The following is a 27,397-nucleotide window of genomic DNA, read 5'->3' on the forward strand; positions in this document are numbered from 1 at the left end:
CTGAATTTTTTTATCTCCAGAACAGTCAGAATTTATGAAAACGATCTTGACTGCATTTTATATAAAATATTGTAAGAGTAATATTCAACCAATATGGGTTCAATGGCGATAAAACCAGTAGAGCTGATCTGATGACTTCTAAGGTCCTAGGAGACCCTGGTAAGGATTTGTGGCTACTTTGATATGGAATACCTTTTTTCTAGTAAATGACGTTCAGTCATGAGATGCAGTTATGGCTAGTCTCAAGTCTCAATCCTCTGAACAATGTCGGATATTTTTTGATCTCCAGAACTATTAGAATTGATGCAAACGATCTTGACTGCATTTTGCATCCAATATTGTAAGAGTAATATTCAACCAACATTAGGATGCAAATAGGATGCAATTGGGAAAAATGATCACTAAAGCTGATCTGCTCCCTTCTAAGGTACTAGGAGTTCTCTAATCCCCTCTAAGACACTAGCTTTGAACAACCATAGATTTCTCCTATTAGAGATACATTTCATGCTAATTATCGACTGAAGATGATAATTCGAATTACTTAAAAAAACTAGCAGGAAATTCCTGGATATACCGGGTGCGTCTCAAAAGTGGCTCACCCCCTATAACTTTTTTATTTTTTCAGATAAAACAACGAGATTTGGTATGTTAATATATGACATAAATCTGGATTGATTGACATATTCAGTTGTTTTCGGTCACTTCTGGTTTCACCGGAAATGACTACAACTTTTGATTTTTAAATTGCACCCTCGGTATTTCTTACTTTATTCGATAGGTATCGATTCGGTATTTCTTTCCTTTATTCGATAGAAAATGACATTCTGAATAGAATGACATATCAAATGTCAACTTTTGACATTTTCGCATATGGTTTATTTGACATTGTAACCTGCGGTTCATAACGAAAATTTGTCTCGAAATACCAAGTGTGTGGTATCAAATTATTCGTAAAAAAATGCTTCTTCCAAATATGCTAATGAGCCACCCTCGTTCCATTTGAAAAAATGAGATATGATTAAAAATACGATTTGGGCATCTTTTAACAGGCCAGGACAAGACACTAAAAACATTAGACGATCAAATCTATTTTTCCAAGGCTCCTTGATTAAAAATTAGTGTTTTTAACACAGCCATGGCACTCTAGATTGAAATTTAAAATGCAATTTGTTTTTGAGCGAATATGTCAAAAGTTGACATATGATATGTAATTCGATTCAGAATGTCATTTTCTATCGAATAAAGAAAAAAAATACCGAGGGTGACATTTAAAAATCAAAAGTTGTAGTCATTTCCGGCGAAACAGGAAGTGACAGAAAACAATTGAATACGTCAATCAATCTTAATTTATGTCATATACTAACACACCAAATCTCGTTTTTTTATCTGAAAATATAAAAAAGTTATAGGGGTGAGCCACTTTTGAGACGCACCCGGTAGGCAGCTCGTCAGAAGAACCCTCATATGTCTTAAAGCAGAGTTAAGAAAATCATTTTGGTTTTCCCAAAATAATAATTACCGGAATAGAGGCATTCTTCATCATCTTTATTTCTATATACAGGGTGTCAAAAATCAACAACAGAAATAAGTGCAAGTATTTTAACTGGTAGTATAGTTCAACCCCTGAAACTACTGAAGACAGAGAGTCTGTTAAATGGGGAAAGAATTGCAGTTTTGTGGGGTCATCAATATGCACCTTTCAGATTTTTCAAAAAGTTCATGGGTTACTAGATATTTCGAAAACAACATATTTCAGCTATTTTAAAAATTGTCCCTAATTCCATTATAATCTATTTTAGACAAAAAGTTTTCAGATAAAATTTGTGAATAATCACATTCCTAATCAGCTTGTGTTCTCCGATTTTTTCTAAAGCCTGTAATTTTTGACATATGATACAAACTTAACTTAATAACAAAACTTAATGTTTTTTTTTAAATGGAAACCATAAATAAATAAATAATAAATAAATAAATAAATGCCTTTATTGTCAAAAAATGTTTCAATTTGTAGACAAAGGTAAACTAACAAACAAAGTAAAAAAACAAGGTACACAAACAAACAAACAAAAGATAATACAAAACATTATACAAATAATATTGTCAGCCTTATTGTTAAAATAAACATTTATAAATGTTTACAATGTCAAAGAACACATGTAGTATGTCAAAGAACACATAGCTGGCCATGACTCCATAAAAGTGCAATTTTTTAAGATTTTCAGCGAAATAAACTATAATATGTTTTTTTTCGAGAAAATACTGAGATAGCCAATTCTTATCATTTTTAAACAATTTCCCTTAGTTAGCCATGGAAACAGGTTCAATCGTCGTTGCTCTCGGAAATATCAATCTGTCACATCCAAACTTTGTAAATTAAAATAACCAAAAATTGTAAATATGAATTTCTCAAATGACGAAAATCGTGTAGGATTAGTGGTTCAACTTTTCTTGGCCATACATTTTCGAGGATACGTTACGTACGCTTTTTAGAGAATAGTTTTCAAGACATGTTAGAAAAGTTAAATTTAGAGACTAGCGCAGCAATAGAGTGGTTCCAACATGCCTTTCATTATGACACTCTCCCCTCTCCATAATGAAAGAAATGTTGAAAATTACTTATATCATAATTATTCAAACTCAGGAATAGGAAAAGGTGAACCAATTGCCTGGCCCCCCTCGATCAACTAACCTATCCATTTTAGATTTTTTTAGGCGGTATATTTTTTGAACATTTTCTAAAATAACTTAACCCTCAACTGGCGTGGTGGGGTCCGGCGGACCCCAAGCACTATTTAAGCCTCTGTAAAATGTTTACGTTTAAGAATTAGGCCTCGCCGCGCCATTTACCTTTAAGTTAGGATACCAATATGCAACTGTTAAAGGCGCACTTGATCTTATCAGCGGGGGCTAAAGTTTCATTGGGGTCTGTGTGGCACCACCACGCCAAGAATGTTACATTATTAGGATGGTGGGTAGTCTTAAAAGTGTGCCTCACTGGGACGCTAATTTTGAGGAAGCATTAATTGAGTGATTTGATGAACTTAAAGAGGCTTAAGTGAGATGAAGACCATCGAGACATTGATTTTTCCCCGAAGAGTAAACATAACTCCGATTCTGAATCTCTTAATTATAGAAGAGACAAAATTGAATAATTAATACCAGAAAAGAAAGAGATGTGGTGTATGGCAACTATATGTCAATGAAGAAATAACAAAAAAACAAAAATCTCACGAATCAAATGTGCACTATCCATGTGCGGCAAATGCAGATCCTATATTAGCATGAAGTGTATTTGAAAAAGTTATGTACATTTAAGGTTTGTAGTTTTGTTGAAAATAATTTATGTTTATTACTTTAGCTTCACATTTCAGTTGTTTGTACTTTTAATAATATGGTAAAATCATAAAATATATATGCTTTTAATTTCTATGGGTTTGTTAGCCAAGTTATATTTCTGATGTCAAAGATTCCTAAAATAATGCGTTTTACTTTATTTTTTTTGTTCGTTCTTATTAATTTGTTGAAAACTAATGAAATTGTTTGTTCACAAGTAAACAGTGTTAAAATAACAAGATTTTTATAAAATCTCTTCAATATGTATTTTAAACTGAAAAAAAATGGACCCTAGGACGTCATAAGCGTTACAAAAATTCACCACGCCAGTTGAGTAAGTGTATGTTGTGATATTATTTTTTAAAGTGTTAGTTTGTGTAATGTAAATTGTTTTAATAAAATATTCTGTCTTTTTAGAAGTTATAAATTATAATAATTAAATAAATAACATAATAAGAATACCATACCGACTAAGTGAAATTAGTGAAAAAAGATAAGAGTTGGCTATAACTCAGTCATTTTTCGAAAAAAGCATATTATAGCTTTAATACCTAAAAAGCTTAAAAAATGGTGCTTTTTATGAAGTCATGGCCAACTACGGTTCCCATTTAAAAAAATATAAGCTTGTGTCATACATCAAAAATGACACTTTAGAAAAACCGAGAACACAATCTCATTAAGGATGCAATTATCTACAACTTTTATCTGAAAACTTGTTGTCTAAATAGACTATAATGGAATCAGGGAAAATTTTTAAAATAGCCGAAATTTGTTTTTTTTTTCAAAATATCTAATAAGCTATGAACTTTTTCAAAAATTTGAAAGGCTCATATTTATGACCCCACAAGCCCATTTAAGTGACTCTATATCTCCAGTAGTTTCCGAGATACCCATTAAAAACATCGAAGAAAACTCACCCTGTACAGGGTGGGTCAAATTCGACGCTTTTAAATGGAAACAACCTTCTCTATAGGAGATAGACAAAAACTAATATCGGTGTCTGGAGCTCAATTTTCATCAAAAACATGATGGTGAAAACCGCACATCAAGATTTGCTACCGTTTCGGAGTTACGGGGTGTTTTTCAAAAATGTGCATTTTGAACAAATCGCTGTAACTTTTTTGTTATGGAAAATTTTGTATTTTTATGAAAACATTTCCAAAGCACTTTTTTACGTAGAATTTGATGGTTTAAGTATATTTTTTTTTAAATTAATAATTTAAGAATTATCAACAGAAAATTTGATTTTTTATATGGGACACCCTGTATATTTTTAATTTATTGAAAAGAATTTAAAATTACCTTTCTAAAAATATAACACACTTGATATTTTGCTCGGTTCCTCTTTGAGATATAGAGTATATAAAAATTCGCCGGCTTTAAAAAAGTAGGCTTTGAACGGCACCGGCTGTAATGCAAAAAAATTCTACCTGTGAGCACCAATTAAAACGAAAATGATATTTGCTATGAGAGATGCAGAATTTTATAACAATTTAAAATATATTTAACCAACATCAACACATTTAAACTATATCTAATAACAATAAAAATAAACAGCAAACCAAGACATGAGATTTTGCTACAGGTTTTCGACATATCGTCCCTCTTCTGTTATGGACAGACGGGGCAGTTTTTGAACAGTTCTCGCGGAATTCATTAACTCAGTGGGGGTGAAAGATCTCATAACTGCCTAAGTATTCCTAATTCTTGTCTAGATTATTTATTCTTCGGCAAATATATCCATAGGATTAGATCCATGGGCACTAAGTCAGGCGGCGTCGACGTCCAACGTCTGGGATCTTGGTTACCTATTCAATTATTCTTGAAATTGGCTGCAAAAATTTGCTGATAACTTCAGCGTTCAGAGGCGGTGCGTCGTCTTGCTGGAAAAATATGTTTTCCAGTTCCATTAAGGGCATATCATCAATAAGGGGTCCAAAGCCTACTAGTTAAAAGTGGCGAACTTTTAAAAATTCTGTATTTCGAAGGGTGTCAAAATATCAAGTGTGCTATATTTTTGGAAAGGTAATTTTAAATTCTTTTCAGTTAATTAAAAATATAGAGGGTGTCCCAAATAAAAAATCAATTTTTCTGTTGATAACTCTTAAATTATTAATTTTAAAAAAATTATACTTAAACCATTAAATTCTACGTAAAAAGGTGATTTGGAAATGTTTTCATAGAAATACAAAATTTTCCATAGCAAAAAACAGATATCGATGTGCGGTTTTCACCATCATGTTTTTGACAAAAATTGAGCTCCAGACACCGATATTAGTTTTTGTCTATCTCCTATAGAAAAGGGTGTTTCCCTTTAAAAGCGTCCAATTTGGCCCACCCTGTACATATAACAGTAAGCTAAATATTTAAGTTGTCAAAGAACAAATATATTTTTTTTATTTTAGTGAAAATTCATAACTCTACAAAAATTTCTGTCATATCAGCTAATTCTACGGGCTTTAATGCTATGTTGTACATCGACTTGGAAACTAATATGTGTCTATATATTATTTAAATATTGATACATATTAGTAGTTATGAGTAAAAGCCAAACCAACGCTAAATAGGGTTTACACCCAAAATCATTTGTACAGCAAAATATTTATTCGTTCAAAAAATTTAGATTCAAAGGATTTGGGGACATCATCCAGAGAAAAGGAAACAGCGGAGAACCATTTAATACGTTTATTAAAATCATATTATGTTCAGTTATTAAAAAAGTTGTCTTCAGTTAAACTTTTACAAAAAGAACTTGGTAAATGGAAAAACAATTCTAACACTAATCAAACCTAAACACATTCCGAACCAAAGGACATGTTTAACCAAGTTTCGTAAATCTTTCTTAATAATATGTAGAGAAAATCCTCGAACAAAACCAAATGCTGTTTCTTTTAGACAGGACAAACTGTCGCATACTGTAATACTTAAGATAGTGTCTTTGAGTTTGCCTAGCGATGTAGCAATCGCTGATTTCAGCATCTCTTCAGCTCTCACTATTTGTTGAAGTATAGTATCGGAACATTTAGGTATTGGAAGCGAATAGGATCTGAGTAGCTGTAAATCTGCAGTTGATTCTTGAATAACCTGCAAGATATAAAATTATTTGATTAGGACTCTGATTTTATACTTACATTCCCTTCAATAAATATATGTAGAAGTATTTTTTGCAGTCGAGAAATAAGTGTTTGTTATCGAATTAAATTTAAAAATAATTACTCCCTAGTGTGTCTTAATAAATAGTAACGGAAAGTGACGTATAATATTATTAGTGACGTATAATGGTCATTTTATTTTAACCCAGCTTCAACTGTAATTTTTACATAGACTGTGAGCTGTGCTCAGGGGTGGATGGGCCATATGGGAAAATGGGAAAATTCCCGGTGGACCGGTGGGAGGATGGGCCGGTGGACCGCTCCCGAGCTCAAAAACAGATTGGATTAACGAAAATCGAATTGTTAGGCTTCTAACTAAAGTTACGTAAGATTCTTAGTGATTGCATAACTAACTAATCAATTTGTATCAATATAAGCGTCAATTCCTTTACGCCGACGATCTTGCAATAGCTGTTGAAGCCAACAACTTCGAGAAAATCGAGCAGAGCCTAGAAAGCAACCCTTGAAAAAATATGCCTGAATATTACAAAATCAGCTCACTGAGACTCAATCCTTCTAAAACTTAAGTTTGCGGTTTTCACCTATGTACCAGAAAAGCTAGACGCAAGCTAAACATTATGTGGGAGTGTAACATTTTACAATACGAGAACCATCCGAAATACTTAGGGGTTATACTAGAGAAATCGCTCACTTTTAAGCACCATTGCCAGAAAACCAAACACAGATCCACTACACGAAATAAGCTCTTTGAAAGTAGGTGGGGCGCTAACCCGACAATTCTTACGACAACAGGACAACAACACAAGCTGTAAGTTTCTCAGCTGGTGAATATGTTTGTTCCGTTTGATGCAAATTTGCCCATGCTAAACAAGTCAATGTGGCTCTGAATGAGACGTGCAAAATAACTACTGGCTGCATGAAAGCAACTCAGCTAAACAGATTACATAGCAGCAGGCCACGACTTCTCCCCAACACGTCGCGTCGTTTTAAAATTGAGTACCTATATAGAAAGGTTCCTGCAATAGTTCAAACCAAATCAAACCTCCGAGACGACTGAAATCCCGTCGAGGCTTCCGAAACACTGTAAATATAGAACCACCAGACGAGTTCCCCTATATCAAGATCCACCAATGGGAATCCACTTAGATTGGAAAACCTAGAGAATACTTAATAGAATTAGGACCGACGTCGCTCCAGTAAAAGCCAACCTACAATCTAATGAAATGGGGATAAATCATAACGGGGACACCCAGTGTAAATGCGGCCAAGAACACACTATGGAACATGGTCAAGATCTATTTAAGGTCAGATTACCGTTAAGGATAATGGAAATAAAACAGTAGAATCCTGTGTGAAACTGAGCCATCTTGTAGTAAAAATTCAGATGTCTGACCCAATATTGATTTTTATGAAAATTTTCATAGAAAATTTCAAATTTTTTAAAAAACCGGAGGCAAATCAGCTTTTTTTTTCGAAAATATTCATCCTTACATATTATGTAGTAATAAAAAAAAGAATGTTTCTTCATTATGATGACATAAAACTTGTCAATAATTAACAGTAATTTTAGGAAGACTAAAAAAGATAGAACGTTTCCAGACAGACAAATCTATTTCCAAAAAAATATTTTTTTTTGCAAATCTGTATAATTTTTATAATAATTGAAATATAATGTAATAATTGCGTATATTAAAAACATATAGGTAAGTTTCATTGCAGATAAAAACAAAAAAATAAAAGAGAAACTCTAATCGGAGGTTAAAAAACTATATCACAAATAAATTGGAGCAAATAATAAAATACTTAATACTGACACATGTAGGTGGAGCTAAATGATAGATATGATGTTTTCTCTTATTTTATGAAAAATTGCATTTCAAGTCTCTTGTTTTTGGCTAAAAAGCCGGAATATATACTTTGTTGTATAAGACATTTCTTAATTTGAGAGACCTAAAGTGAAAAATTCCCATCAAATATTCCCATAACATACTAAAAATTAAAAACAATATCCACGAAAATTTTCTGTGGTAATTACGACGCGCGCCGGCTGGAACCGTCGCGCGTCGTCTCGGAACTGCGCATTGAATAGATTTCCGTAAACTAGTCTATTAATAATTAATAGACCAGTTAATACAAATTACTAATTATTAGATCCTCTAGTTCCTCTAGTTTCTTTCGGTCCGGGACTGGCAATATACGGCTGTCACACCCCACTACCGCCTAGCATTGCTCTACTGTCGCTTTGGCCGATCCGTCCGTGAACTAGTTTTTTATCTAGTTCCTCTATTTCCTCTCGGTCTTTTTGGCCCGGGACACAATAAATATACTGTTGGCGCTCTCCACTCTCGCTTAGCATCGGTATACGATCGCGCTGGCCGATCCGTCGCCGCGCCGTCGCATATTATTATATCTCGGTCACTATAGGTGGTCTCGGTCGGAATAGGTCCTGATGAATTAAGGATGCTTCACGCTATACCGTGACGAGTCCGAGCCGTGCGTCGGTGAAGACACGGCCAAACATTGTCAAGGGTTCTTTACACATATACATTCATGCCAGGCCGAGCACGACCCGAGCTTCGCCGGAACTCGTCCGTGCCCCGTCACAGAAATGTCGGCGTACATTTTTTTTAGGATCCGCTCCGTTCCCGCCACGTTGCGGAAAGCATGAATGCACTTTTCCTGGTGCCCCGACTGCAATCTGCAGTCATGATATAAACAAAGTACACTTTTTATCACGTCAGTAGTAGGTATTAGTGAATCTTACAGCAGTATTTGACGATAGGGTATGCATCAAACTGGACAATGAAAGGATGTAATGAAGAAGATAGGTCCTTCATCTTTCCCTTTGAGCAGGTGTTTCCCCTGCAGGTGTTGATCTTTATTCATCAACTGCAATTGGTACCAATTCCATTTGCGAAAACTTTGGCATTGTTCGTATTCATTCTATATACTATAGGAACTAATATGAACCCCGTTATCAACTCGGTGTTGCATATACAGAAGGATCGGACGTGGCTCGGTGTCTACTTCACGGAACGTGTCCGGCTCAGACACGGTCCGGTGTACTGTGAATCATTTTCTCATCATTAGCCTTTTAAGAAACCGGGAACTAGCTCCTTTCGTACCGGGGTCGGAATAATTCACTAGAACTAGTTCGTTTACGAACTACGCACATCTATAAACTACACCGTTTAAAAATCGTTTTTACCCAATATAAAAATAAATTACAACCTTCTTAAGGCTAACTGGCAGTAAGCGTCATTAAAAAATATTTAAAAAAAAATAAAACATTTATTTTCCTAATTACCAGCGAATAAATAAAAAAATATCTGAATACCAATGAACTCATTAATACTAACATTAAATTACTATTAATTATAATCATTAATAACTCAGTTAAGTAAGTCACGGTATTATAATAATTAATGCACCTTACTTTTTCGTGCCCGGACAATAAATATCTATAATATCTAAAATATATAAGTGTAATTTAAAATTATTTAGCCCAATACCGAGCAATGTCTATAGCATTTTCTTCGGCGTTCCATAAATCTTCTAGGCTACAGGTATGAGGGCAACTTCTGCAGGACAACAGATGCTCCATATTTTGGGTTTCGCCACATTTACAGTCCGTGTCCTCGACGTCGATAAGCCCCCATTTGGCTTTGTTGGTCTTAACCGGCGCTATTCCTGTTCTAATTCGGTTCAAGGACTTCCAGGTGGCTCAATCAAGATGTCGGCCGGTGGGATCTTTTTCCTTAAGAGGGTAATCAGATGGTGGATCTTCTGGAACAGCTTTTAAGAAGTTTTTTCGTGACCGGAGTCTGCTCGGTCCCTGGAACTCCCCATAACGTGGATGGCGATCATCGAACATCTGTTTAAATATTTCAGTATATTGGGACACGGAAGGAGCCTCCACGACCGTAATAGTGTCTCAAATTTTGAAAACAAAAAATACTATTGCTGGCGTCCCCTGGAAACGTCTGATTTTAGACGGCCAATCCTTCTACCACCGGACCAAAGTGTACAAAGCGAAGTGTACGAAGCGTATCTTAACGACATGAGGAGTAATCAAATGGACTTTGACGATAGCGACCATAAACATGGAGGGCATTACAAATAGCAAACAGAAATTATTATCCGATTTCTGCAGGATTAACAAGTGCGATGTTCTGTGCATTCAGGAGACACACAGGGACCATAAGCAAAAACAACCTAATATCCCTGGAATGCGGCTGGCAATTGAATTGCCCCATAATAAATACGGGAGTGCAATCTTTGTCAAACCTGACAAAGGAATTACATCAGTTGGGTCATCAAATACAAATAACATCGAAATATTAACAGTGGAAATTGGAAATTGCACTGTCACCTCCGTCTACAAGCCTCCTGCAGAAACCTTTATCTTTACACCACCAACGAATTTCGATTCTCAGAAGATTAGATTCGTCTTGGGTGACTTTAATAGTCATAGCCCTTCTTGGGGATATACAGAATACGACGCGAACGGAAATCTTGTCGAAGAGTGGGCAGAATCATGCGACCTTTCCCTTATTCATGACACCAAACTCCCACATTCTCTCCATAGCAATATCTGGAAACGTGGATATAACCCCGATTTATGCTTCACTACTCTCACATTGGAAGGACAAAATGTCAAAAGAGTCTGCAATCCCATACCTAAAAGTCAGCATAGACCAATAGGAATTGACGTATATGCAGCCGTCAGATCACCAACTATTCCATTTAGGCGTCGGTTTAATTTCAAAAAAGCCAATTGGCAGAATTGTTCAAATGAATTAGACTCAGCTATTAGTGACCTGAAGCCCACACCAAAAAACTACGAAATGTTTATTGAACTGGTGAGGTTAGTGTCAAGAAATACCATACCAAGGGGATGCAGACAACAGTTAAGTATATTCCTGGTCTTCCCAACGATTCTAGAGAACTGCTAACTAGATACGAAGAACTCTTTGAGAGAGACCCTTTCAGTGAAGACACCTTTGAATGTGGCTCAATACTGATTCAAGAACTGAGTAATTCCAGACAGCAGAGATGAATAGACAAACTAGAGCAAATTGATATAACCCACAGTAGTAAGATTGCATGGAATTTCCTAAAAAAACTTGATGGCGACCCAATTGAAAGGAAACAAATCAGTAACATCAAACCTAACCAGATTGCCCACCAGCTACTGAAGAATGGAAAACCCGAAAAAAGAATTAGAAATTGCACCTAAAGGACGTACATGTAAGTGAACGCACAGTACATGTAAGTGAACACAAGATTAAACAAAGCAAATATTATGTCAAAAAGGCCAGCTTTTGGACCACAACTTACTAGGTCTGTTGAGTAGGACCAAAAGTAAAGGCATAGTTTTAATGTAAAAATTACGAAAAAATGTTAATGTTTTCTTCAAAAGCGAATATCTCCAACAAAAAATAGAGATATTGAGATGATTCAAAAAACAACTATCCAGAAAAGATGTACCTAGATCACAAAATAATTTCTAAATTTTTTGCTGTCTTAACATTAACCACAGAGTGTTTCAAACTTTCACCAAAATGTCAACACTTTGTTTCCCGCATATAATGGAAAAATTAATTTTTTTAATTTAGAAAGAGATAGTAAAAAGTCAAATAATTTAACTACATATTGCTCAAATAAATCATGAAAATCGGCCCACTAAAACAAAGTATATTAAACTTTAAAATACATCAAAATTTTAAGGTGCCCATTTTTTGTTTGGGTGAGTGTAGTGGTCCTGGATAATTCAGTTGTAAACCGAGAAGTTACTAATTTATTTATTTTAGTGAATATTTTTGTCATATTATTCAGTCAAATCGACAGACCGGTTTAAAAACTTTTTAACTACCCTTTTACGGACATTGAACTACAAACTATTAAAAAATCACTGTTTTATTATAATAGTTGTCGTAATAAGGCTCAAATCCGAAATTCATTTGTATAACAAAATATTTTTCGGATATTAAAAATTCCAATAAAATCTGATTCAAAGGATTTGGGGACATCATCGAGAAAAAAAAAGAAAACAGTGAAAATTAGTTTAAAATACATTTAATTATAATAATATGTTCGGTTCTTAAAAACGTTGTATTCTTTTAAACTTTTAGAGAATGAATCTGGTACATGGGAAAGCAATTTTAACACCAATAACTCCTAAACAGTATCCGAACCAAAGGACTTGTTGGCTGAATTGTTGAAAATATTCCAGAATTATTCTGCTTATTAGATCAAATCCATGAACTAATTCAGATGCTGTTTTTCTCAGACAGGACAAGCTGTGGCATGCTGTAATATTTAAGACAGTGTCTTTGAAGTGTCCTAGCGTTTTATCAATTATAGACACGACTGTCTCTACAGCGAAAGCGAATTGTTGAGGTATGGTGGCGGGACATTTAGGAAGTGACGAGAAGAGATAATTGATAGCGATCAATCGTATATCTTGTGCAGTCGATTCTTGAATAATCTGCAAGATAGAAAATTATGTGATTAGGACTGTGAGTTCAGCCTCGCATTGTCGTTATTAGAAATATATGGCGATTGTATGAACAGCTAAATTTAATATCTGGTCCGTATCAAATTAAAACTAACCCTTAACTGGCAAGATCTATTTAAATGTTTGTAAAATGTTTTCGTTTAAGAATTAGGCCTCGCCGCGCCATTTACCTTTAATTTAGGGTACAAATTTGCAAATGTTAAAGGCGCACTTGATTTTATCAAGTATTGTTCCCACCAGCGGGGGCTAAAGTTTCATTGGGGTCTGTAGCACCACCACGCCAAAATGTTTCATTATTAGGATGGTGGGTAGTCTAAAAAGTGTGCCTCACTGGGACGCTAATTTTGAGGAATCATTAATTGAGCGGTTTGATGAACATAAGGAGGCTTAAGTGAGATGAAGATCATCGATACATTGATTTTGCTCGGAAGAGTAACCATAACTCCGCTTCTGAATCTTTTACTTATAGAAGAGAGAAAACTGAATAATCAGTACCAGAAAAGAAAGAGTTGTGGTATATGTCAATCATATGTCAAAGAAGAAATGACAAAAAATAAAAAATTCATGAATCAAATGTGCACGATCCATGTTCGGCAAATGCGAATCCTATATTAGCATGAACTGTATTTGAAAAAGTTATATGTATACATTCAAGGTTTGCAGTTTTGTTGAAAATAATTTATGTTTATTACTTTAGCTTCACATTTCGGTTGTTTGTACTTTTAATAATAATCATAAAACATAAGATATATATGTTTTTAATTTATTTGAATTTATTAGCCAAGTTATATTTCTGTTGTCAAAAATTCCTAAAAATGCGCTTTACTTTATTTTTGTGTCCGTTCTTATTAATTTGATGAAAATTAATGAAATTGTTGTTCACAAGTTTGAATATATTGTAAACAATGTTAAAATAACAAGCTTTTTATAAAATCTCGTCATCATATATTTCTAACTGAAAAAAAAATTGGAAATTGGTCCGTCGGACCCTCGCACAGTGCTTCGAACATATGGCTCTAGAGGACAAAAATCCAAAACTTCTCTTTTATTGTAAGCAATTTATTCAAACTAGGTTTATTTGACACAAATGATGAGTACTCTCATTGTACTAAATGATGATGTTCTTAGTCCCACGTTTATGAAAAAAAATCTTATAAATAATAATATTGTTGAGTTCTGTTCCATCTAAGCAAATAATAAGTTATAGTATGAAAACGGTGTAAGTATTAAATAAATTCCTGTGATAAAAAAGAATTGAAATAACATTAGAACATGATTCCTACAATATAAGCCTAAGATAAGATAAAAATGTTTTTCTTTAATGAAAAAGAAACATTAATGTTATATTTTATTAAAAAAAAACTTAAGATACTATAAATTTACTTTAGGACAACAAAATGCATAGATCGTAACTACTCTGATTCAGGAGAATCACTGCTGACAGAATCTTCCAAATTTATAGTATCCAAATCACAGGTAGATGAAGTATCCTCACATATAAGATATTTCTGTACATCATTTTCTAATATGTTACTTTTTCGCGTTGTTACTGTTCATTTTGTCGGTATGAGGGGTTCGGATGTTAATAGTTACCTCTTTAATAGACCATATCCATATATTATTCTTTCCTTTTCTTGGGTATGAGATTTTATAATAAATGGAAAGATGGACACTTTTTTTATGCGACGTTTCGCTCCAACATAGTGGACTTTTTCAGGCACAAGTGGTGTCTCATTTGACTGGAAGGTTCATCAATATCTAATAAGAACATATTTTTTGAAATACAAATAATTTTGAGTTCTTGTCCTTATGATCAAGCCAAGTATTAGCCAGATCGGCATTGCTTATCAAGTTTACTCCATCTGAAAAGTATTATAAAATAAAGTTCGTCGCAAGCAGACGCAGGTGAACTATACAAAAATTAAAAGTTAATTTTTATACCAATTTAAGAATCATCTTAAAAAATAAATAAAAACTAAACAATCACGAACTTGTTTAGAAATAAATTTAAAGTACATACCTTGTTTAACAATATTCATAGTAGCTTTCAATTAAGTACGTACCCGTTTAACTCCATAATATACAGAACTACTATGAATGTTATTCTTTTCACTGATGAGATAATGATCGCAAAATTTATTTTTAGTGAAAATATTTGCTAACAAAAACGCTGTTTATGAAAAATAATATACAGGATGGTTGAACATTGCTATAAGTATAAAATTATATATTCAGATATTAGTAAATTTTAACTTATTTTTTGATTTTTGTCCATGGGACGAAGCACTGTGCCTCGGTCGGACCCCAGCACGCCATAAGCGGTACAAAATTTCACGACTCTAGTTGAGGGCTAAGATTGTTTTACTAAGCTATTGTCTTAAATACTAATAGTCTGTTCAAATAGTATTTTTTAAGGAACGTTTTGGGGTAGTTCTGATTTATTTTGTTCTTTATGTTTTTTTGGGTGCTGAATCCGAATCTTAATGTTTGCTAATAAAATTTCGTGACTGAACATAAAAACCATAAAAAACAATTTTTGAGTTTTTTGCTTATAACTCGTAGAGTATTTTGAGCTACCGCTTCAAAATCGATTTTTTTCACTGAAGACCGGATATATACTTTATATATCCTTTATAAAAAACTTAAGTTGTAACAAAAAAAAACTTGAAAAAGACTACTGTCATATTACATTCATTGAGCATATAAGTTTATAATGTTGTTGTTTACAGTCCTCCTGCCCTCCTGCATTACATATACATACTGCCATTACTCGCTGACGAGTATTTGACACGCATCAGAAGATGGTCACACAAGGCGTTTTCTTTTGAGTGAAAATCTATATGTGATGTTATCTGTTTACCGCACTCCGGATATCGAAAAATCTCATTACTTTGTTGCCTCTGATTTTTGGTTGTGGCTTTTAACTGTGTTTACAATTCTTCTCCATTGAGTTCTATTGTGAGCTGCTTCTTCCCACTCATTCTGCATGTGAATCCCCTTTAGGTTTTCGTAAGTAGCATATGTAGGTTAACTGCAAGCATTTTATAAAAATATATAGAATTATACAGGGTGTCCCAAAAAAAGTTACACATCAAAGTAAAAAATAAAGGTGAGTTTTATTAAAGAAGCGTATACCTAAAATCTAAGGATTTTGACATATTTTACATTTTGTGAAAATGAGAGTAAATTTTAAATTTCGATAACATCTATCTAAATTTTACTTGGCCTTGTATAGTCGGACATTTAATTACAGTAACCATTGTATGTTAAACCAAATTTAAATTTGACCCGAAAAGTTATACAGGGTCAGACAAAATTAATATGGAACATTAGTCACATTTAAAAACAAGTTACTCCTTTATTTTGCATAGCCCCTCCCCTCCCCAGTGTATTTTTCCGGTGTTCAATGGGGGATTTATATATCTTCACAATATTATTAAGGTTGCCTACCCCTCAGACAAAAATTTTTCTAGATGTTTTAATTTTTATGATTTTGCGTCAGTAGATCTTTATTATTTGAAAAAAATCTAGGGTGACTGTGTGATAAACCATTTAACAAAAATTAAAGATTGTAGAGTAAAGTACTCAACGGTAATAAAAAGATACATGTTTAAAACATATTTTAATTATTACAGAAATAAAACTAAATATAAACCTATAATTATGTGACAAAAATTAGCTAGAGGAAATCAAATGCTCAAAATGTTGTTAAGTGCATAAATGGTTGTCTTTTCAAAAAAATATTTTCATTTTAAAAGGCGTATGAGTCGAAAAGCAGCTTGAACCTCAGCTGACAGAACCTCGAAAGCAGCTACAATAATTTCTCTCATATTGTCGACAATAGTTGGTCGAGTTTTGTAAACACTGTCTTTAACATATCCCCATAAAAAAACAGACTAGATAAAATCAGGAGCATTTAAGTATTCTATTAATTGATGAATGCGCACTGCATTCACCAACTAATAGAAGCATATCATTTCTTTCTGATGTAGGATAAGTTTGCATTTTCGGCAAATTTCTGAGAATTTTTTTTGTTTTAACTGACACAAAATGATAACTAGTTGTTAAAGTTCGAATAATTGGATAGCTATGTTGAAGTAACGTCAGGCATATCACAGCCACCTAGATTTTTTTATCAAATAATAAAGATCTACTCACATCACAAAATCATCTAAATGAAAATATTTAGGAAAATCTTTGTTTGAGAAGTTTGTTGATTTTGAAGAGACATAAATTATTTGAATATCGGAATAATTTATTGAATATCGGAATAATATACTGGGTGTTCCATTTAAAATAAAAGAGTAACATGCTTTTAAAGGTGACCACTGTTCAACATTAATTTTTTGTTAACCTGTATAACTTTTTGAATCAAGTTTTAATTTGATTTAAAGTACAATAGTTAATTTAACTACATATTAGGCTATACCGGGTAAATTCCAATTTAGGTAGCTTTTATTGTAATTTAAAATTGTTTTTATTTCTAGAAAATCTTAAATATGTCAAAAACCTTACATTTTAATCATATAATTCTTTTATAAAAGTCACCTTCATTTTTCTCCCAGAATCCGAAAATCAATTAATATATAGGGTGTTCTATTACAAAAAAAACACAACTTTGATATGTAACTTTTTTTGGGGACACCCTATAGAACTCTCTATGTATATTTTTAAAAAATGCTCTGAATTAACCTACATATGCTCACAAAATTTCATTTCACTACAAACTGTCGTTCTCCTTGGAACCTCAGCGGCTTATGAGAGGCGCCACCCTGTATTGACTATTTAATCTTTAATATGAATTTGTATAAATCATAGATTTAGAAAGGTATAAATACTTCATCCACTCTCAGATGCAAAAAAGACCCAACTGAGAGTTTTTTCTCTGTGCAATGAAATTTTCTCTAAATATACAGCTATGCAGTGTGAGTCTTAAATTAGTGCAAATATTTTTAAAGCTGGTAGATCTCGGTAGAAGAACAGTTTAATTTCAAATTGGATATGACGGAATTATGAAGTTGCTTATAAAAATAAGTGTACCCCGCACAATGAAATATGAATCAAACGGAATACGGCAGATTTGACACTAATCGTAAGTAAGTTTTTGTTTATATTATCAAAATTAATATTAATTTTACCCAAATCATATGTCCATTTGACAGTAAAAAATGACTGACCATACAGAGTAACTCTAATGTTTTAAAGCTAAAAAGTTAAATGTTCGTAGGAGTAGCTAAAATTAAACTTCTTTAGGTTATAAACAAATAGTAAACCGTTTTGTTGCAAAAAGTCTAACAATGAGACAAATTTAAGTCCTAGTATTGTTGTATCATTTCCTATATTTCAAGTTTTGAGATAAACTAAAATTGATTTTGGCGTTATTTTAACATATCGGCTTGTGGCATATCGCTGAAAAGAAGATTTTAAGTTCTATGTAGATATACTAAAATATATACAGGGTGTTATTTGAAAGTTTATACTTAGACTCATTTTAGACGGATAAAAACTTATTATGTACGAAGTTTGAAACCTGTACATTAAAAAACATTGAAATGGTGGTATCTGCAATGATTTTGTCATCACCCGGTATAGATATATTATATAAGGGACGTTAAATGGTGGAAACGATGAAAGCGCTCTATATTTTAAGTATATGTATACCGAGGGCCTCTCAAAAGTGGCTAACCCCTATATCTTTTTTTATTTTTTCAAATAAAACAACGAGATTTGGTATGTTAGTATAAGAGATAAATTAGAATTGATTGACGTATTTAATTGTTTTTGGTCACTCCCGGTTTCACCGGAAATGACTACATCTTCTGATTATTAAATGACACCCTCTGTATTTTTTATTTGATTCGATAGAAAATGATACTCTGAATAGAATGACATATCATATGTCAACTTTTGACATTTTCGCATATGGTTTATTTGAAATTATAACATGCGGTTCATAACGACAATTTGACTCGAAATACCAAGTGTGGTATCAAATTATTCGTAAAAAATGCATTTTCCAAATATGCTGAAAAATTAAGAGTAATAATGCTTGAAAAAATTGAGATATGATTAATTATAAGATTTGAGCCTCTTTTAACCGACCACGACAAGACACTAAAAACATTAGACGATTAAATCTATTTTTCCAAGGCTCCTTGATTAAAAATTAGTGTTTTTAACACAGCCATGGCACTCTAGATTAAATTTTAAAATACAATTTGTTTTTGAGCGAAAATGTCAAAAGTTGACACATTATATGTTATTAGAGTGTCATTTTCTATCGAATAAAGTAAAAAAATACCGAGGGTGCCATTTAAAAACCAAAAGTTGTAGTCATTTCCGGTGAAACAGGAAGTGACGGAAAAAAATTGAATACCGTCAATCAATCCTAATTTATGTCATATCCTGCCATACCAAATCTCGTCTTTTTAACTGAAAAAATAAAGAAGTTATGGGGGTGAGCCACTTTTGTGACGCATCCCGTATGTGTAAATTATGATGAAAACTAATTTATGATTTGATACTATCATGAAACCCCCCTTATTAAGAAAATTTTAAAAATACTCACAACTAAAACGAAAATTATGGAAATAACACAAATCACAGTCGATTTCATTTTGGTTCGAAAAATGTACAGAATTTTCTCTAAATTTACTCCTAAATTATACACACACCACGCAGCAATAATGAAACGAAATTTGAAAATCGCACTTTTTTATTGGCTGGCACCGGCAAATTTAATATTCGGATTTAAAAGGCAGTAAAATCGTTTTTAGCGCAGTGGAAATTTGAATATTTATTAGAGTTTTGTGTGGAGAATTAATTTGCCGGTGTGTTTCGAAAATAGTTATGTTTGGAACACTTGTTATTACGACCGCGCCGATAAAATTTGCGGGATTTTGTTTTTTAAAAGCGAATAAATTATTATTTTCGAGCGGAAAAAACACTAACAGGTTTTTATAGTCGAGTAGTCAGATTAATCCGAATGTATTGCGTTAGTTTTATAATGCACGGAGATCAATATTATGGTTATTTTTTATTAAGCACTAAAAGCGATCAACTCAGTAACCATCAATTCGAAGTTGGTCAAAAAATGCCTGGTGGGCTGAATAAATTAGGTAAAGATAATAAAGTCCTCCTATACTGGGTGCCCGCTCACCAAGGGATAGAAGGCAATGAAAAAGTAAACGACCTAGCTAGAAAAGGAGCGAACACTTCACTAACTGGACCAGAACCGTTCTGTTTTCCAAACGGAAACAAGCTTAAAGCGGAACTGAAGAATCTGGAGGACTCCATTCGTACCCTGGAATGGCAACCCCCCAACGGCCTAAGGCCCGTATTTATAGTAGCGTCTCGAGACGCCAAGACAGTCTTGGGCTCTTGAGAGAGCAAACCACAGAATATACTAGCAAACGTCATTTCGGAGACTGCGATTTTCATTTTGGATAGTTTATGTGATCTGTGGATAGTTTCTTAACCTAACTTTTTAGTAAACAAAGTAAATCCCTTGTAAATAGACGGCCTGCAATCAAAACTAATGCGCTGGCAAATTGCACCTTCATAGGAAGCAGAGCCATAGAGCTGCCACAGTGAGGGAGGCAGCTCATCATTACCATACCATACCCTTGTAAATCCGTTTTGTCTGATTAAACAGTTTTGAATATGTTAGAAGAGTTTGAGGATATTTTGGACCATGTGGAAGAAGAAAATCGTCTTCGAGTTCCAAAAAGATATATACGGGATGCAGGAAATCCAATAGAAATGTTTAGCGAGGGGGGATTTATGCCGATATATGTAGGTTTAACAAGGCTACAATTACAGAAACTATTTTACCTCTTATAAATTGAAGACTTGCAAAAACATACCAATCGTGGTTTACCCATTTCCCCGTTATTCAATTAGTAATTTATTTACGGTCTTATGCGACTTGTAGTTTTCAGATATTAAATGGAGACTTGCTTGGCATTAGCCAAACTACAATAAGCCAGATTATCAAAAGGGTGTCCATTTTAATAGCAGAACATTTGGGTGAATTTGTGTGATACAACTATAAATGGTTGAACAGAATTATTATTCCAATGATACTGGCTTCAGCTTGTGCAGATGATGATAACAAATGGGATACATATATTAAGAATATAGAAAGAGCTATAAATACATCTGTGAATAAATCCACTAGCGAAAAAAACACCTTCTGAATTATTATATGGATATATTCTCCGAGGATTGAAGATGGATAAGTGAGGTTATTGATAGTAGAGAATGAAAAGTATTCGATTACCTGAAAAATTGAGAGAAGAGGTCAAAGAACATATAGAAATGGAACAAAGGAAGTATAAAAAAAATTATGATAAACATATAGATTTAAAGGGATCACATATAAGATAGGAGACATGCTCTATATGAAAAGTGCTACTAAATATAAGGGACCATTTACAATGACACAAGTTCTACCCCATGACACAGAAAAACACATAAACCGAAGTATGTAGAAGGATATGTTTAATATTTAATGAATACTACTTTTGGTTTATTTAGTTTTGAATAGTTTCATAAATTTTTAAAATCTTTAAATATCATAAATTTAGAATGAATATTTTTTTATATTGTTGTAGGTAATTTTTAAGTTAGTTTTGTTAATTAAGTCTGGGAGACTAAGACATAGGTTGGACGAGTGTCAGAGAATAAATTAAATTTATAAGTAAAGGCACGAATTGTCAGACATACATACATATACCGCCATTACTCGCTGACGAGTATTTGACACGCATCAGAAGATGGTAACGAAAGGCGTTTTCTTTCATGAGCTTTCCTTTGACTGAAAAGTCCGATACGTGATGTTATCTATCTACCGCACTCCAGACATTCAAAAATCTCATTGCTTTGTTGCCTCTTTACTCTTTGGTTGTCGCTCTTAACTGACTTTACAATTCTTCTCCATTCCGTTCTATTGTGAGCTGCCTCTTCCCACTCATTCTGCTTGTTAATTCCTTTTAAGTTTTCGTGGAAAATATCGTTGAACCTTTTAAGTTGTCCACCCGGCCTCCTCTTACTGTCTACAAGCTCACCGTAAAGCAGAGATTTTGGCATGCGGTTTTCTTGCATTCTGCATACGTGACCAGCCCATCTTAAGCGGGACTTTGTAATCATGACTTCAATACTCTCGCAGTTAGCCTTTTCAAGGATAGATACATTTGAGACGTGATTGAACCATTTTATTCATTATTGTTTGTTTATTCATTATTGTCAGACACTGATTTACGTAGCAGACTAGAAATAAAAGAAGAGAGAAGAATATCATCTAGACGACAAGAAATAAGGAAGCAGTAAAAACGCAATAATCATAGAATGTGTATTGTGAAATATTATTCGAAATAAAACTAGAAAACATGGAGTATCGACTTTATATAGAGTAGTCAACTCAATAAGAATACAGAATTTACACCAAGCAATAAAATCTTGAAAATTATAGGTATACGGTATACATCCAATATATAATATTATGTGATATGATTTATATAAATATTCATGATGAAGAAAATAAAAAGACAATTTTTTTAGTTTTACTGTCAACATTTGTAAGGGCCAAAAAGTTTTTTTTTTCAAGCGGTCAACTCAAACTTAGAAATAAAAACCATAAAACAAATTTAAAGGGCATAAATGTTGTATAATAAAATACAACTAATAATATAAAATAAAAACAATACTAATAGATGGTACGTTACTAATGGTATTAGCGAACTTTGATCTGGGCGCTGCAAATAAACAAGTGTTGTATAGCAACAAAAGTCTTGTATGACCTGGCTACCGAGATGACCTACCTGCAATTAAAGAGAAAAATGGTGTGAGCAACAATGTTACCAGTTATTATTAAAATGAGGTGAATTTAAAATTAAACATGCACTTGAATAGTTTCTTAATATTCCAACATAAAAGACCCATGTTTAAAAACAATAATAATATGCCACAAAGGCATGTAGTCACACAGACTGTTCTCACACAGAGAATATAATGCACAAGTTAATAGGTACGGTACGGGGATAACTACTACGGGGATAACTACTACAGACTGTTCTCACACAGAGAATATGCCACACAGGCTAGTCACACAGACTGTTCTCACACAGAGAATATGCCACACAGGCTAGTCACAAAGACTGTTCTCACACAGAGAATATGCCACACAGGCTAGTCACACAGACTGTTCTCACACAGAGAATATGCCACACAGGCTAGTCAAACAGACTGTTCTCACACAGAGAATATGCCACACAGGCTAGTTACAAAGACTGTTCTCACACAGAGAAAGTGACACAAGGCAAACTACGCCACACAGGCTAAATATAATGCTCAAGGTCATACCAAACTACGCTACGGGGATAACTACTCTTCAAGGCAAACTACGGGACTACGGAACCTAACCTAACCAAACTACTTCTCAAGACTAACTACACTACATAGGGTAACTGCGCCACAAAGTCTAACTGCAGAAAGTAATTAAGCTAAACATAATTCAATCAAGATCAATTTGATAATATCGATACACAAATAAACTCTTATCTTCTGTTAAAGTCACATAGACAAATATAAATAAATCAGTATAATGAAATACATCAATATCTTCATCTGCAAATCACCTTTTCTTTATATTCAATCAAATATCTTAAAATTTATCTGAGATTCAGAAATATAATATATCACAATAAAAACAATAAACAGTAACCAACTAGTTGCTCAGTGAGATAAAATAAACTCACCTTAATTACTTCTTATTCGGCACTGCAATGGAACTCAGAACTACCACAAAACCTTAATTAAACCTCAAAAACTTTAATAGTTTTAATTTAATAAGTACCACTTCTTTCTCTGACGCTGTCTAATACTGTTTTAGACGGCGATACTGTATTGCGTGTTATTAGAAACCTTTTTGAAAAGTGCAGGTACATGAATTTTGGGCTTGTTTTTGTTTACGTTCGAAATTCCATTGCGCTCCGGCTTTTGAAATGTCTGTTTATTATTACGTCAGATAAAGAAAACGTAGCATAGAAAAATAGAGTTCTTACACATTTCGCGTTCTTCTATGGGCAAAGTTATACCTGGTTTCTTGTCGATTACCTAGCTGAAGAACAGGAGTCAATAGAAATGGCCTACATCTATATGCATTGTCTCCAAGAAGTAAACCAGGAATATCACGCCTTTCCATTAGCATTCTTAACTTACTTCGATCGAATATAACACTATCATGACTTGACACTTGACCCTGGATATCCAACTATAATATCCATAATTTCTCTTTTGGGACCTGAACATTTAGGCTAAAAAAACTTGCGATTTTGAAATACTTCCACATTATCGCATTATTCTTGATTATCTGGTTTATTGTAGGTTGGCTAACACCACTCCATTTACCATTTACATACTGATCATTAGAAGGCGCTTGAAACTGTAAACAAATTAGTAATTGAATAAGGGAGAGAATGGGTAAACCACGATTGGTAGGTTTTTGCAAGCCTTCAATTTATAAGAGGTAAAATAGTTTCTGTAATTGTAGCCTTGTTAAACCTATATCGGCATAAATCCCCCCTCGCTAAACATTTCTATTGGCTTTCCTGCATCCCGTATATATCTTTTTGGAACTCGAAGACGATTTTCTTCTTTCCACATGGTCCAAAATATCCTCAAACTGTTCTAACATATTCGAAACTGTTTAATCAGACAAAACGGATTCACAAGGGATTTACTTTGTTTACTAAAAAGTTAGATTAAGGAACTATCCACAGATCACATAAACTATCCAAAATGACAATCTCCAAAATGAAAATCGTAGTCTCCGGAATGACGTTTGCTCGTATATTCTTATTCTGTGGTTTGCTCTCTCAGGAGCCCCAGGCTGTCTTGGCGTCTGGAGACGCGACTATAAATACGGGTCTAAGACACTTGAAAAAGTTCCTGAGAACTTACGACCGAGAAAAATCAAAGATTTTCCTTGATTCAAGTAAGAACAATCTTCTGGTTGTCACGGTGTTTCTAACAGGGCACTGTCTCCTCAAGGGACATCTCAGATTGAAGCTGAGAAACAACGGCGAGTGCAGATTTTGTGGGGAAAATGGTGAAACACCAGAACACCTTATCACTGAGTACGCCGAGACAACCACCGTTCCTGTCATAAACTTTGGTAAGGCTGATGTCAAACCCTACACGTCATTTACTTGATTAATGACATAGAACTACTGCGTATTTTTGGAGTCAAAATGAGTCCATTGAATACAATTTACCCCTAACAAAAGTGCTTCGTTTGACCTTAGAGAAACTCTAAACAAATTAAACATATTTTTTGAGACATTTTAAGAACTGTTATTTCGATTTGAATTGGATTGCCTACATTTTGCTAAGCACTTTAGCATTTGACTTTCACAAAAAAGAACAAGAAAAAGTACGGGAAGAGTAAAAATTACTCCCACCCCTTCGTAAATTTTACAATTTGAAAGTAAAGATATTTTTCAATTACACCGCGACTGATTTTTTTCGTAAAATGGCCTTTCTAGTGTTTAGTACATTTTTTGTCTCTTGTAAAAAAACGCTACAATGCATTCTTTTTGAGATTTTTATAAAAGGGCAGAAACAAGAAGAGAAAAAAGCTGAGTTACAAAAAATGTTTCTTATCACATCAAGCTCTGTTGTAGGCGTATAAATTTTGTGAAAAATAAACTGTTTGTTAGATTAGTGTTGTTTAATTAGAATAAAAATTATAATTTGAGTTTCCTTGTAGCTTATCCATCCATATACCGCCGACATAGTCGACCAATTCTGTTTGTTGAAAAAATAATATCTATGTGAAAGTTATCTAATACGTTCATTTATCTACTCACATCCATATAATGAGAATAGTTTTATCTCTTAAAAAGGTATTTATAAATCAAAAATAACGTAATAATATTTGATGGTCGTGTACAGCGATTAAAGCAAATATATTTGTTTCATGACGCGTGGGAATAAATATTGCCTGCTGCCCATTGACTTTAAAATTGCATATATCGAACTTGATACGTAATAGTGATTAACTTTTCAACGCTTAATCAAATTGGAAAACCGAATCGATTGTTGACCTTTAAATATAAACTCATCACAGTAGTTAGCAAATGCAGTAATAATTATAATAGTATGATGGAAATCCCCAATTTAGTTCCAACTGTACATATTGATCTCTAAATATATGTTATTATGAAAATTATAATATTGTAATGCAGAATGCTAAATATGCAGTTACAGATATTCCATTTTATGCTTGCTGCAGATATATTTTAATAGTTTATTTGTTCTATTATTACTGTTCAAAACTACATTATGTTTGAAATATAATGGACTTTATGAATTCTTTAGAACGATTCTTGATTATTTACAAAGATTTACGTTTATAAAATTATGAAAAAATAACTAACCCAATCAATTCAAAAATAGAAATTGCTTGACATAATAATTATAACTATAAAAGACATGTGCCTGTTTTAAAAATACGCACTTTAAGCCCCATACTCACACTTCGCTCCTTCGTCCCTTCCTCGCGTTACTTCCTCCACAAAACAACAAAAAATATCACCACAAAATATTTTTAATATAGCAGCTACATGTTTATTACGAAATATCTAGTAACCTCTAAAATTTTTAAAAAATCCGAAAGGCGCATAATTTTTATTTTATAAAACTGCAATTCTTTGTCGTCTCAAAAATAAAAATTGAATTTTAATAATATATTTTTTTTTAATAAATCCGAATATTAGAGTAAACTTTATTATGTGATTTATATCGAAACCATGAAATATGACATACTAATTAAACGTTAATGATGTCAATGCCCATTTCTTCAGATATTTTTGTAAAGGTATCATGCACACTATTTTTATTTTTTTTATTTTTGTCGCTACTATTACGTACATGTAGTTTTTCACAAATATGAAGACAATATTGTTTTTTTCTTCCATTTTTTAGACTATTGTGTGTGAATTATTTTTATATCGACTGGCGATTGCTAGATGTACAGGATGTCCCATTTTTGTGTGTTTTATGGGGTTTCTGGTTTATGAGTAGAGATATAAAGATGCTGTTTTCACATCATTGTTCTACTTATTATGAAACTGAATATGCTACACACATATTTATCCTAGCCTTCTTAGTTCAAAGTTATTTCTTATTTCTTTCTTTTACTTTTTTTTTTAATTAGTAGAAATTTTTGCATTTTTCGATAACCTTTGTATCTCGATTATCTTATAACTTATCGAGAAGCTGAAAAGGGTCAGTGATGGGCGGTGGGTAAGTACCCAATTTGTAGATAAATAAAATCTCGGTATATTTGTATATACCTGTAGATTTAGATGAACATCCTAATTTTAATAAAAGGAGTTTCCGACGACCGCATAGTAAATACCCGGTATAA

At 33.2% G+C, this 27,397-nt stretch overlaps 2 protein-coding genes across 3 annotated transcripts in view; one reads left to right on the top strand and one right to left on the bottom strand.

Annotated features, from left to right (window-relative positions):
• The window catches only part of LOC115886992 (chondroitin sulfate N-acetylgalactosaminyltransferase 2), a 737,150-nt gene that overhangs the window by 396,949 nt on the left and 312,804 nt on the right, over positions 1-27,397 (top strand). The window lies entirely within an intron of this gene.
• LOC115886994 lies at positions 6,018-19,699 on the bottom strand. 2 transcript variants are annotated; one of them, XM_030906324.1, is made up of 2 exons: positions 19,535-19,681; positions 6,018-6,417 (listed from the first exon to the last, which is right to left on the bottom strand). In XM_030906324.1, the coding sequence occupies exons 1-2, from the start codon at positions 19,580-19,582 to the stop codon at positions 6,073-6,075; spliced, it is 393 nt and encodes a 130-aa protein (XP_030762184.1). In that variant the 5' UTR covers positions 19,583-19,681; the 3' UTR covers positions 6,018-6,072. The 2 variants fall into 2 exon arrangements, with proteins under 2 accessions (XP_030762184.1, XP_030762183.1); XM_030906323.1 differs by lacking the exon at positions 6,018-6,417 and adding an exon at positions 12,548-12,936 and having other exon boundaries at positions 19,535-19,699.

The sequence above is a fragment of the Sitophilus oryzae genome, unplaced genomic scaffold (assembly GCF_002938485.1).
Source record: "Sitophilus oryzae breed Bouriz unplaced genomic scaffold, Soryzae_2.0 scaffold_550_pilon_pilon, whole genome shotgun sequence".
Lineage (NCBI taxonomy): Eukaryota > Metazoa > Arthropoda > Insecta > Coleoptera > Curculionidae > Sitophilus > Sitophilus oryzae.